Here is a 13,120-nt window from a genome sequence, read left to right as displayed (position 1 = left end):
TTGGTCAGAGGCAGAGACCTGGGCTTGTGATCTGCACCTGAAGTGGAGGGCCGTCTCACAGGGCTGAGCCTCTTAGGTTGGAGTCTGAGGCCCCAGTGGCGTCAGATAGCTGCTTCTCGATGTGGGGAAGCCTGCACACCCGCACACGCAGAGGGGCTGGGCCTGGGGGCCCTTCTGTCGGCATGCGCTACAAGACCCCACTCATACAATGTTCTTGAGAAGGCGAAAATCACAGGGACAGACGCTGGAGCCGAGACTGTAAGGGAGGGGCAGGACTGACAACAAGAGGGTGCAGAACCTTCTGGTGAGCAAACCATGCTTTATCTTAACTGTGGGGCAGCAAACAACTGTCTTTGCCAAAACTCACAAAACTGCATACAAAAAGGCTGGATTTTACTGTTTCTGAATAACTTTTTTTTTTTTAAGAAAAGCTCCAAATGGAAACCATAAAAACAAATCAAAACAAAACTACTATGAAAATAACCCAAACTTTATGCACTCAAGGAGAAACCTTTTACACAGGACTGTTGAAACTAAGGTCTGCAGTATCAGACAAATCCACACACGCTCTCTTAGCCACCGCTACCCTGACAGGCCTCGCAGAGGGTGCTGTCAAAGACGCCACTGCATCCCCCGCTCTTACCTGCGCCCCGGGCTGTCAGAGGGTGGAAGGAGGCACTGACAGCGCCTGTGAAGGGCCCCAGGCCGGCGGGCTACAGGGAGCTGCGAGGGGCCGTGGGGGCTCCTCCACGGCAGTGGGAATCACACCGCCCTTCTTGCTCGTCCTTAGGAGACAGAGGTCGTCACAAACGCTCCAGCGGGGCACACTCACTCCGGCGGGGACTGCAAGCACGCAGCCTGGCCCGTTCTCAGTCCTGCAGCCCTCACCCCTCACAGCGGAAGCTGGATTTCGCAGAGGCGATGAAAGTAGGCCAAGGCAACTGAGCACTCCAGTTACTGGTGGCAGCCAATCACGGGCCCCTCCCCAGGAGTGGCTCGCTCTGAGGTCAGGCCTCAAAGCGGAGTCTGTGCCGTCAGCCTGAACCCAAGGGGAATGACTTGTTGGGCCTGTTTTTCCACCACGGGAACTTGAGGATTTGTGATTTGAGACCCCAAATCAATCTCGGCCACAAGGCTGCCAGCCTTCCCTCCCTCGGCACTCACCTAGTCTGACCTGACCTTTTCCTTGCTCCATATGCTCAAAGGTGACAAGTCCACTCCAGCCCGGGGTATTAAAATGAAAGGCCATAATACGCCCACCACCCAGAATGCCCTGAAACCCAACTCGCCCAGCCCAAGGAACACCACTGTCTCCTTCGGCCCTTGTGGAGCTGTTTCTGCCAGGAGGGGGGTGGGGGCTCTACCTTTTGTCTTTCCATCCACGGACACCAGCTTCTTTGTCTCTGCTGTCAGCAGCAGCTCATAAGGGTGTTCATCCTCCTCCTTGGCTGCGCTCCCCTGAATCCAGGGTCTCATGGCCAAGACCTGAGAGAGAAAGCACGTACTTCTCAGGCGGGGGGCTAACACCCAGACAGGCTATGTCAAATAAATTTGAGATTATCAGCTCCTTTTTCTTCAGAGAGGAAGAGAGGAGGGGAAGAGAAGGTAAGTCAGTCAAGTGTCACAGGGATTACAACGGCTCTCCTGGCCACACATCTGGGCCTCAAATCTCAATGGCCTCTGATTAAAACACTTCCCTTTCCTTCCCTCATTTCATCTTTCAAAATGCCATAAATAAAACCCAAGATCCTCCCCTCCCCTGCCTTGCCCCTCTCTGCGTGATCTCTTTTCTGTGGATAACACCTCCCGAGTGGTTTTCAGTCACCATGCATCATAAGGCCTTCTCTCTCCACGTTTTTTTCTAATATTTAATACATTCACACAGTACCCCAAAGGCTGGAATCCTTCCCCTCTTCTCAAGAGGGGATCAAAATGATTTCTAACTAACCCTGACTGACATACATTTACTAGGAACAAAGCTGTCTGTAAATCCTCTATTTCTGTGAGCCCTTCTTCATAGGCCCCAGGGTTATAGATGAGGATTTTCCCAAAGCTGGCTTCCTAACACACGTAGGAGAACACAATCTTAAATCAATTCTACCAATCTCTGTTCTGAAGAGAGGCAAGGATGAATTTCAGCGGAGAAAAAGCAGCTCTGTCTCCTGAGAAACCCCTAATCCAGGCAGCCAAGTGTCTCTGATGAAATGACTGGCCAGAGCTGGCCCCGACATCTGCCAACCGGCTTGAGTCAGCTGGGGGCCTGTAGCCACAGCCAGTCATGGTACCAGAGGAGCCAAGTGTCTCAACACAAGCCAGAAACACGACGGTTCATGCTACAGTTGCACTGAGAGAGAGGATGGAGATACTTGCTATAGAGGATAATTCTGGCTCATCGGTGCTAAGAATCCAATGCGTTTCACAGGCAAATTAAATATAATACTGGCTATTACAAAAGCAAACCAAAGCACAAAATCTCTGATTGAGGAGTTTGGCTGGAACAAGGGATATATTACGAAGGAGGGGGTGAGAGGGACTCACGAGTCCATCTCACAAACAAGGGGACCCTACAAGTCAGGCGTTCTGGTGCACCCAGAAACCTCCTCCTTTATTGACATGTCCCACGGCTCACTGGAAACAAATCGGGTTTGTCATTCATCAGGATTTGGCTTCTTGGAGGCATAGCTCACAGCGTTACAGCCTAATGAGATAACAGATTCTAGCAGCCTCAGATTCAACCAGAGACTGCAGCTCCTGTCTGCTAACAAGGCTGCCACGCCAAAGACAATGACGGTCTCTCCAAAATTCTGCTGAGCGCAGCAGGCACCTCCACTTCATGAGGGCCACCTGACAGCTAAAAACTATTTCATCACAGGGAGCCATTTGCCTGTATTACTTTATTCCTTTCGCCTCATCATAGGAACACAATTAAGGGAACAAAGAGGGGCCATGAAGCAGTTCAGACAGCGTCAACTTAACACCACAGGCTTCACAGACAGGAATGTGTGTTCTGCAACTTGACACACCCAGGGCCATCACTTGGGCAGAGCCCTGGAAATCTGATTCTGTGAGTGTTCTGCACGCAGTCAGGGCTCTCACAGAGCCCCAGGCAGTCTTCTCTGCGAGGTATTTGACAGCCTGGGTGCCTGGCCTATAATATCCTTTCTTCCCAAGCAGAACAGGGCTGATGACTTCCATCTGGAAAATCAGGCTACTGGACCTGCATTCACTCCCTGCCTGGCTCCTGTGCAGGACAACCGGAAGCAGAGAACCAGCAATGGCAGAGCTGGAGGGGCCCGAACCATTACAGCCACAGCTAGGGAGCATCTGGTTCCAGCTCATTCCTTCAGCGAATGACAAAACCCAGTTCTCAGAGAGGTTCCAGCAGAGCCAGGGCCAAAAAATTCACCCCTCCTCCAGATTCTAGAGTTGGCCTCTATTTTTTTCTGGGAAGTATGGTTTCTCCACTCAACTAGGAACCGTCTCCCCACTTCAGATGTCTAATGAGGGTCCCCTGTTTAGACCCACACAATCGTAGGGTGATCTTTTCCTCTTGGTCCTGGCCTCTGCCAGCTATGGGATTAAAATCTCATGAAAAAGCAATAAACTGCCTTTCTGCAAGCGTTCCCAGTTCCCACTCAAGAAGCCTTGTGTCACAGAGAATAAGGCAGTAACTGATTTTCAATAGACAGGATTCCTCTTTTTATAAATTACTCCTTAATCTTTTTTCCCCCTTCCAGGGCTTGCAATAAATCAAAAACAACAACCAAAAAACCCCCACAAAAAACAAAAATGTATTCTCTGCTCTACGGAGAGTGACATTTTAGCTGCAGAAAAAAGCAACCACCAGTCGGCACCTAACTATGACCATGGAATGGCCCACCCGGGTGTGGGCAGCTTTCTGGGGAGAGATATCACAACAGCTGCAGCTTCCCATGAATGTTCAGCACATCTAAGCAGAGAGAAAACACTCTTGAGCCCGATGCAGTTGGCAGCCCATTTGGTGGGGTAAAAACATCTGAATAGCTGAATGAATGTATGTGTGTGTATACGTTTGATTTTTTTGAGGCAGTTTCATGATCTGGTTGTTACGCTGATCAGCTTTCCTGGACCCAGGCACACTCAGTTTCTCTTAATGGCTTCCGTGGATGATCTGAGACCTCAGGAATGGGAAACAAACACCAGGGCAGAGTGCGTACCTCCTACGATATGAGGTTTGGGGTATTAAAGCTTTGAGTATATAAGAAATGAAGATGGTGAAGGCTAGAGTCCAAATTTTTTTTAAGTCCACTTTTGGAGAAGATCTATCCACTCAAACTACAGTAAACAGAATCTGCTTGGATATTAAAAGGATAATGACCCAGACCACATCATCTCTGTATTCATGTATTTATAATCATTGCTTCGGAAGCAAAGCCAGGGTTCTCAGGGTCTTCCAAATGTTGACTATGGTGGCCCAACTGATCCAGAATTCCAGGCTATTGGAATATGTATCTCAGACAGTCTCCAACCCAGAAGAGTTGTAGGGAGATTTCTCCTCCTACTACTTCTTGATAACAGTATTATTGCCAAACTGTATGCCCTAGAGGGTCCTGGGAGAAGAGAAAGTGCTGGTCATCCAACATTTCTTTAAGAGTCTTCCCCTTACCCCTGGACTTCAGAAATTTTACTCCAAAATCACTTATTAAAGAAGCAGCATAAGGCATTTACAGAGAGCCAGCCCTGACTGAAGATGCTCTGTTATTGCTAGGCTTCTCCTTGTAAAAAGGGAGTAATAAAACGAACCTCTACATAAAAACATGTAGGGATTTACTACATGCACGTGTATCTGCTGGCAATGTATTATTACCCTAGAGCCTGTAATTCTAGAGACCCCTTAATCGAGACATAATAATATGTATTTTGTAATTAAGGGATAGAAAAAAATAAGAACAGAATTTGTATCTAGTATGGAAATTAGCCCCTACCTCCAACACTGATTTTTATATTCTTAAAAGGATTTCCTTGTATTTATACACATTGTTAAACTGAAGTCATCCTTATGGCTGCAGCTGTTTATGTTAAATAAAAGAACCTGTCTCACTAGATGGTCCACAGCAGTAAAAAAAAGTCAGCTCTGACTTTTGGCGACTAAGTAATGAGATTTAATTGATCAATGTGTGTTAGCTGATTTTTAAGTTAAAGAATAATAGGGCACTGAATGAGCTACAAAAGACTATTGAAATTATAAAATATTTTGAATAAACAATAAATGTGTTCTCTGAATGGTGGGAAGTGTTAAAGGAGCATTAGGAAGATGCAAGATTAAGGAAAATATGATTTTCTTCATATACCTAAGTTAGAAGATTGAACTATTTGCCCATGACAACATTTCTTAGTTTAAAAAGTGAACTATTCTTTTCAAATAGCCTCCTTTGATGTCCCCTACCTATCCCCTGACTCCTATTTCTCCTCTAGTTGAGTTTTCATGACATTTTCCATGTTTGCCCTGGTGCAAGATTCTTCACGGGAAATGAAAATGGAAAATGCAAAAACGGAAACAAGACCTTTGGGTCAAAAGCAAATCTTGCTCATCTGGGCCTTCCTTGGTGGCTCAGTGGTAAAGAATCTGCCTGCCAACGCATGGGACGCGTGTTCAATCCCTGGTCTGGGACGATCCCACATGCCACAGGGCAACTAAGCCTGTGCTCTAGAGCCATGAGCCACTACTACTGAAACCCACATGCCTAGAGGCCATGCTCTGAAACAAGAGAACCACTACGAAGAGAAGCACGCCCACTGCAACTACAGAGTAGTCCCTGCTTGCTGCAACGGAGAAGGCCTGTGCACAGCAATGAAGACCCAGTGCAGTCATAAATACATAATTTTTTTTTAAAAGGTTGCTAATCTGATCCAGTGTAGAGAACAGTGATTGGTAGGGTATGCTATACTTTGTATGAAAAGACAACACAGGTTCAAAGGCCAAAGGAGAGACTGCTTAGCCTAATGGAACCAGGAGAAAATGTGGATGATGGCTGGCTTTCCATGTGGCATGGCAGATCAATAACTGGCCTGCCTGCCAGACAGCCCTGGTAAAATTCCTTGCTTAGTACTTTTGGGTGAGTTTGAAAGGTCTTGTTCTGGATTACTGACACACACAACAGAATTTCACTAATCCAAAGAGGTGGAAAGAAAATGAGATAGCAAAGTCTTCAAGTACACACTGGATGCACTTAGCAAAAAATCATATTTCAGTGATGGGAATAAATCCTGAACTCTCTACCTCAGAAGCTGTCAAAGGAAAATACTTCTTATCTATGTGGTCTTCTTCTTCTTCATCGGGTGGTGGTTTTGCTGGAGGCGGAGGACGTTCTCTCTGTAGAAAAGAAAAATAAGTATTTTACTATCTCTTCTTTCGAGAACCTAACTTTTTTGGTTTACTCTTATCTTTGCCTTTGGGAATAAAAAAGAATAATGTACAGAATTCCCCTGACAGACTAAACTCAAGGTTTAGTATCTGAACAGATGGAGAACTCTACACACACACACAATTCAATTACCGTTGCTTTGTTTTTTGATCTTTATAGCAGAGACTACAAACACGTCTGTCATATCCTTGGCCATACTGAGAAATATCAGCACTAAAAACACAACTGCCTCATCAGAAAATGTCCTTCGTGATAGCAATATACAAACTCCAGTGTAGGAAAACCAGTGGCTCAACTTCCAATCTACTGGGGAAGAGGAAACAGTAAATCAAAAGAGCCAACTCATCAGAATTCTAACAAACCAAAGTTATTAGGGAAATAACAAGGAAAGCAATCTAGGACAAAAACATCAATTCCTGCTCAAAGTGAAAGTGCTAGTCGCTCAGTCGTGTCTGACTCTCTGCAACCACATGGACTGCACCCACCAGGCTCTTCTGTCCATGGAATTCTCCAGGCAATAATACTGGAGAGGGTCGCCATTCCTTTCTCAGGGGATCTTCCTACTGCCGGGTTCAAACCCAGGTCTCCTGCATTATAGGTAGATTCTTCACCATCTGAGCCACCAAGCTTAATGCTACTCCTATTTATTAGCAGAGCTCAGAACTCGTCTCTTGTCCTTGGTCACTTTCTTCAGTGAGTACTACTATATATCATTAGCATATGAAAATCCTATTTCATCTCAGCCCATTAAAAAAAAGGAAGAGTTGTCAGTTATCTGCCCTCACAGGGGTTGGCCAGCTTTTTCTTAAAGGGCTACACAGTAAGTATTTTAGGCATTGCGGTCAGCTCTGCCATGCAGCCATCTAAGCAGCCATAGAGGATATGTAAATGAGTGGGTGTGGTTATGTTCTAAATACAACTTTATTCACAAAAACAGGCAGCTGTTTGTGGGCCTCAGTTCACTAGTCTCTACCCTTAAGCAAGAAACTCACTGAAGAAGAGATTATCAAGATCACGGCAGACAGTTTCAGGAACACACAGAACGATCTTTGGTGAAAGAAAGACGAAGAGCCACTGTCCCTGCTGGACTCTCAATGTCTTCATATTCCAAAGTCCTATTCATGCCTGAGAGCTCATGTTCCTACAGGGAAGGGAGCCGGCTTGCAGGCCCCTTCCTTGGCTTGTAGGTTAGTTCACTGTGTTGCTAGAACAAGAGTATTTCTAAATATCTGGGTGGAGGTGAATGTTGAAGTGACAGCCTCCAAGAAACCTGTAAGGAAAGACACTTTTCCCATTTTAGGAGCTGCCGCGTTAGTTAGCACTCAGCTCCGTGATCCCTCTGTTAAACACACTTTTCTGGCTGGTATTACATCTTGATAATCTGGTCATTCCCCTAGTCCCTGCCACCAGATGGGTGCCCAGTGGCAACAACTCCAACGCGGTCAAGCCAAGTAAAGCTATTTAGGTCGAATTTCCCACTAAGTCCACTTTCCCCACCCTCCTTGCTCCAGAAGTACAGGGACAAACCTGGTCCCAGTGACACCTTGTAAGGAGGGGAACAGCAAATGGAGCAGGCCCATAATCACACTAGTTATCCAACCAAGGGACACAATAACCGAGGAAAACCAGAATGAAGCAAAATAAAAGTGACTCGTCCTAGATGCCTCTTCAAGGCGAGAGACGCCTAGAAAGAACAGTCTGAAAGGTTTCTATGGAAGTGGTGATCACCAGGGACCCTGGAAGGAAAGAAAAGCATGAGTCTCTCTTTTCTACCATGAAAACTTTGGCTGAGGGGCTACAAAGCTGACTCATACATAACTATCTGCTATGTTTACAAGACAGGGAACAGTTCCTTGGCCACAGTTAATTATCAAGGGCCAGGAAGGCAGCACAGCCACAACATCCTCAAATAAAACTGGCAAAGGAGGCATCCCCAGTTTCTACTTAGCAGGACCACAGGAGGCTAGATTCCTAGAGTGGGATGAACAAAGAGCCCATGTAAGTCAGTGGCTGAGCCCACAGGAACTTGGTCATTCAAAGCTGACTTCAGCAACCCTGTGTTCTTCTTGCAAAGCCTCCAGCTCCCTCTAATGGGCATCACCGGTAAGTGCCACAGATGGCAGTGTCTTCTTCCACAGGTTGGATTGGCCTATTTGTACCTAACAGTGAAAGAAGTGAGAAAACAAACAAAAGCAAACCAGCTCTGTCTGCAGAAGCACTTTGTGAGTGGTGCCTGGCACACAAGCTTGCTTTGACCACCGACAAGGAGTTTATCACACTCCCTGGTAACACCCACTCTGGGGGTGCTGCCACAAGGTCGGCAGGCCTTTCCAAAATCCACGCGCAAATGCTGGGACAGGGCAGGGCCAGAAATCCAACAAAAGAGAACACCAAAACCATTTGGCCATTCCCAGGGCACTAATGAAAAGTCCGAGGATCGCCAAGCAGCCAAAGGATCGTCAAAATGGTCATAAGCCAGATTACCACCAAAGGGAAGGGCCAGCCTCTCCAACAGGAAGATGTAATATACACCTGAAAATATGCCCCAAGGTGGGACTATCACTGGAATCCCATTACAGCAGCGCCTGTTTATGAGGAGCACAGCGCTCAAAGCCTCAAACTGCGGCACTGCCAGAGCAGGGAGGAAGGGCCATGGGACCACTGACTCGGGCCTAGACTCACAGCAAAGCTCCAGGGGAGACAGCGGGGTAAGGAGTCTGGAGAACAATGTTCAAGGCTAGAAGAAGCAAGTACTACAGAAAGAACCAGTCAGATGGGAAGGTTGACCTTTTGAGGGAAAAATTCAGAGTTGTCCTCCTTCCACCATTTCAAAGCCTGCAGGGTTATAACTATGGGAAAAATGGGAAGGTATATGCTAACATATCTGCATCTGTTTAAGCCTTTCTACAACCCTGCCGAACACAGACTCTGTCCAAATCCAGTGGGTAACTTTTCAAGGGCAAATGGAAGGTCAACATGTACTCAGGGCAGACAGGAAGTTATTCAGTAAGCTCTTCCATCGATGGACCTGCTCTCTGGAAAGAAGCCAACAATACATAGCAAAGACACCAAACACGGAAGCAGCGCTAAGCCTAACACAAATAAAATGCTTCAATTTGCTCTAAGAACAATCGAGTAACAGAAAGATGCCAACGGGTTATACTGAAACTGAAAAACTAAAATTATACCTCAACATGACCTGCATAGTTAGACCCAACTAAGCAAGAGGGGGAAAGGCAGAGGGGGAGCCACCAGGAGAATAGGTGGAGGCGGCCTAGGCCTCTGAGATGCAGCTGGCACTGGGGGCCACACTTCCCTTCCCCCGTTCCCCAGCAGAGCAGAGGTGACAACAGAACCCGGGCCACATACAGGCCTCACTCCAGCAGCTTTCCCTCCGGCCGCCTCAGCCTCCCTGCTCACAGAGTCCCGGTCGGACGAGCGTCCGCTGGCCGTGCTATCCAGGGACTGGCAGGAGACAGCATTGTACAGCGCCTCATAGGGACCCTCCTCTTCTCTGTTGGTGTTAAAATCGATGATCAGTTCAGTCACTGCTTTCTCCAGGTCACCTAAAGAGGAGTGCGAAGGCAAGAATTGGTGAGAGGAGGACACAGTCTCGGACTTCCCACCACGGCAACTAGCCAAAGCCCCTCCAGTCACCTGAACTTGACCAGCGTTAACCCAGAGCAGGAAAATAAATTATGGCTCTCTCCATGGACAAGACTAAATACAGAATTTCATCTGCACTATATACTCTGAGAACTGAACAAAATTTTCTCTAGTTCAAGATGGAACATTTGACATCAATGAAGGACATCTCCCAAGACTGTTATAAATTTCGAAATACCTCAATATCATGACAGCATGAACATAAACCAGAAAATATAGCAAAGTACAACGGAAAAAACTTCAGTAATTCCTTTACGTTCTTAACAGGAACCTCCATGTGCTCAAGCAAAACAGGATGGTGGAGTCTCTCTGAGATGGGGCTGCTGTGTGGCTGTTGAGACTCACTTGCTAGGTAACTACAAACCTCAGGGTGCCTGGGATCCAAATGTGTGCCTCTGTCTGCAAAGTAACCAGGGATCTGATTATAAACCGGGGATCTCTGGGTCACTTGCAAAGAGTCAAAACTGTAACTGTAAAATCCTTGAAAGCCAAGAGCTTAGTGAACTACTAATCCCATTACCAGCAGATTATGAGGTCAAGAAAAAAAATGTGACTGTGGAGGGTTACAGGGACTCCACAGTAAAGACAGGCTGGGAAGCCCTGAACCCTTGTATCTCTGCTGTCCTCTGAAAAATCTCTTTCCTTTTTTAGTATGTGGCTTTGCTCTGTTTCTCTAGCCTTCCTCATTGTGATCTGCATCTGGGGGAGGTGTCAGCCTGTGTTCTGTCTTTCTCATCCATCAGACCTAGGATCCAAAAGGCCTGCTCAATCCATCTGAAGAGCTGGATCCTGGCTAATGATGGAGAGGCTGGACTGCCCACACTAGCACCCAGACCACATTTGTTGGACAAATGATACATTACTAAAACCTGCCATATATATAGCTACCAACCAGATGACACTCATTAAATATTTACTATGGGCCAGCTATATTCAAGGCACTACAGTGTATGCTGGGGGAAAAAAAAAAAAGTTTCCACTGAGATTTGAGTTCATCCTGAGACCATCCTATCTGTCACACATGCCAGGGCAGCTCTCATGGAGCCAACCCTAAAAGCAGAGCATAAAGTATGAAAGACGACATCCACAGTTAAGGCCTAAGCTTTGCCCAAGAAAGCTTCATACAGTGGCTGGGAAAATGGATTTGAATATGAACTTATTAAGTACTCCCAATCCTCCAAATTACAATTTACATGAAGGTTTTTCCATTCTGCCAAAGAACGTTCAATATTCAACCTTTTTCAAGCTGAGACTCCCCCCTATAGGCAGAGAAAGGCTTACTCACCCTGAGACTTCTGGGATATCGAGTCCGGGTTGGAGATGAGAGGTGGCTGGGGTGCAAGGGTTTTGTCTACTTCTTTTGCACTTCTTTTTCCAGTCATGTGATCTACATGGAAAGACCGAAAAAAAAAAAAGCTGTACCAAATACCAACATCTTGGTTCACCCAGCTGGCCCTCTGGTCAGCCAGGCAGGGAGACGGACCCATACCTTCAATAAGTGCCGCTATCTGCTGGCTCTTCTGAGACGGCAGCTCCCGGACGGTGTCCAGTGCGGTCAGTCCACGGTTATCCTTTATGTTGACATCAATTCCTAGAAAGGCACACCAGGTGGACCAGGGGAGTGAGGATTTTCAAGTGAGGGTCAAACTCCAGGACACCTAATGCTCCCAAGAGGCACAACCAACATTTTCATCCAAAGCCATTTTATCCAGCTATTCAAGAACAATTCATACATTTGCAATCAACCAGTGGAGATATACACATTGGGTTCAAAGGCAGCCGGCAAAAATCCCCCTCTGGAGATCCTAGCGGGGAGCGATCCCCACCCAGGCATGCTGTGCAGGCAAGAGCGCTGCCGACCTCTCACCTGCAGCCAGCAGGATTTGCACCACATCGGTCTTGCCAAACAAAGCAGCCTCATGCAAAGCACTGCCCTTCTCCGTCTGGAAAGCAAACAAGAGCGCAGAGCAGGATGTCATCAGACAGTGACTCAAGTTTGGCGTGGCTTCACACGACAAACGGGACACAGACGAGAAGGGACGGAAAATAAAATAAACCACACGAAGTTCTCTGTCATTATCTTTCCCACTTTTCAGGTCTGGATTCCAAAACCACAATCGTGGCCCACACTTGGTAGAGGGTGTTTGATGCGCCACCAGGAGGCCACACACGAGTAACTGCAAAGTCACCCTCGGAGCCACCCACAGGTGACACTCCCCCAAACCCCACCTTCCTGGGGGGAGCGAATGAGGAGAAGAAAAAGACAAGGGGGTGAAAATGCCATGACTTCCACTGTGGTCTGGTGGCTGCCAAGCCTAAGGAATGGCCGTCCTGAGGGAGAAAGCTACCAGCAAAGGGGAAGGCTGTGTCCTGCCGGCAACACCAAGATGACGGGACTTTGGAGGTGCGAATGGTGGCAGCGGGAGCACAGGCAGAGGAAGATAATGAAAGCTTTCTAATTTCAAGAGGGCGTCCGTAAGCACATCTTTTCAGGGTATAATGCCATGTATTACCCCTGAAAAGAAACGAAAAATAACACACTCACTGGAGGAGTTTGTCTCTAAAGTTTCGTGTTACAATGAGTCAGCAGCTAGAAGCATCTGACAGGGTGATGTGAACCGTGCTAAACAGGAACACAGCCCAGCAGCACGGAGCTCGTGCCCTCTCCGACAGGACTAGGTCCCCGGGCCTGGGAGGGCCGCCCGCCCTGCTACCTGGTAGCTGCTATCCATGCCGGCGTCCAGGAGGACCTGGACCACGGCTTTGTGGCCGTTCCTCGCTGCCAGGTGCAGAGGGGTGTGCTTCTTAGTGTTGCAGCTCAGGAGGTTAGGGTGTGCGTTGAGGAGCATCTTCACCACCTCCAGCCTCCCGTAGAGTGCGGCCAGGTCCAGAGGCGTCTCGAACTTGTTGTTGCGCATGGTGGGGTCAGTCAGCTCCTCTAAGAGCACCTTCACCACTTCAGTGTGGCCGTACTGAGCTGCGCAGTGCAGGGCCGTCTCGTTGTCGTTGTTCTAAAGAGTTAACAGGCGGATGACCGTCAGAAAGGTGAC

General features: G+C 47.5%; 1 protein-coding gene across 8 annotated transcripts in view; it reads right to left on the bottom strand.

Moving 5' to 3' along the window:
* Positions 1-13,120, bottom strand: part of ANKS1A (ankyrin repeat and sterile alpha motif domain containing 1A) — a 171,837-nt gene that overhangs the window by 77,630 nt on the left and 81,087 nt on the right. For 7 of the 8 annotated variants that reach the window (XM_069564156.1, XM_069564155.1, XM_069564153.1 and 4 more), the window contains 7 exons: positions 12,785-13,081; positions 11,938-12,013; positions 11,560-11,661; positions 11,356-11,457; positions 9,774-9,970; positions 6,260-6,352; positions 1,365-1,485 (listed from right to left, as the gene is read on the bottom strand). In XM_069564156.1, coding sequence (XP_069420257.1) covers positions 1,365-1,485; positions 6,260-6,352; positions 9,774-9,970; positions 11,356-11,457; positions 11,560-11,661; positions 11,938-12,013; positions 12,785-13,081 — 988 coding nt within the window. Of the gene's footprint in view, positions 1-643; positions 674-1,364; positions 1,486-6,259; positions 6,353-9,773; positions 9,971-11,355; positions 11,458-11,559; positions 11,662-11,937; positions 12,014-12,784; positions 13,082-13,120 lie in introns of those variants that run through there. The other variant, XM_069564160.1, reaches the window with a different exon arrangement.

This window comes from Ovis canadensis, chromosome 20, assembly GCF_042477335.2.
Source record: "Ovis canadensis isolate MfBH-ARS-UI-01 breed Bighorn chromosome 20, ARS-UI_OviCan_v2, whole genome shotgun sequence".
Classification (NCBI taxonomy): domain Eukaryota; kingdom Metazoa; phylum Chordata; class Mammalia; order Artiodactyla; family Bovidae; genus Ovis; species Ovis canadensis.
Note: the sequence above shows the minus strand (reverse complement) of the source record. Positions and strands in the feature narration are given on the sequence as shown.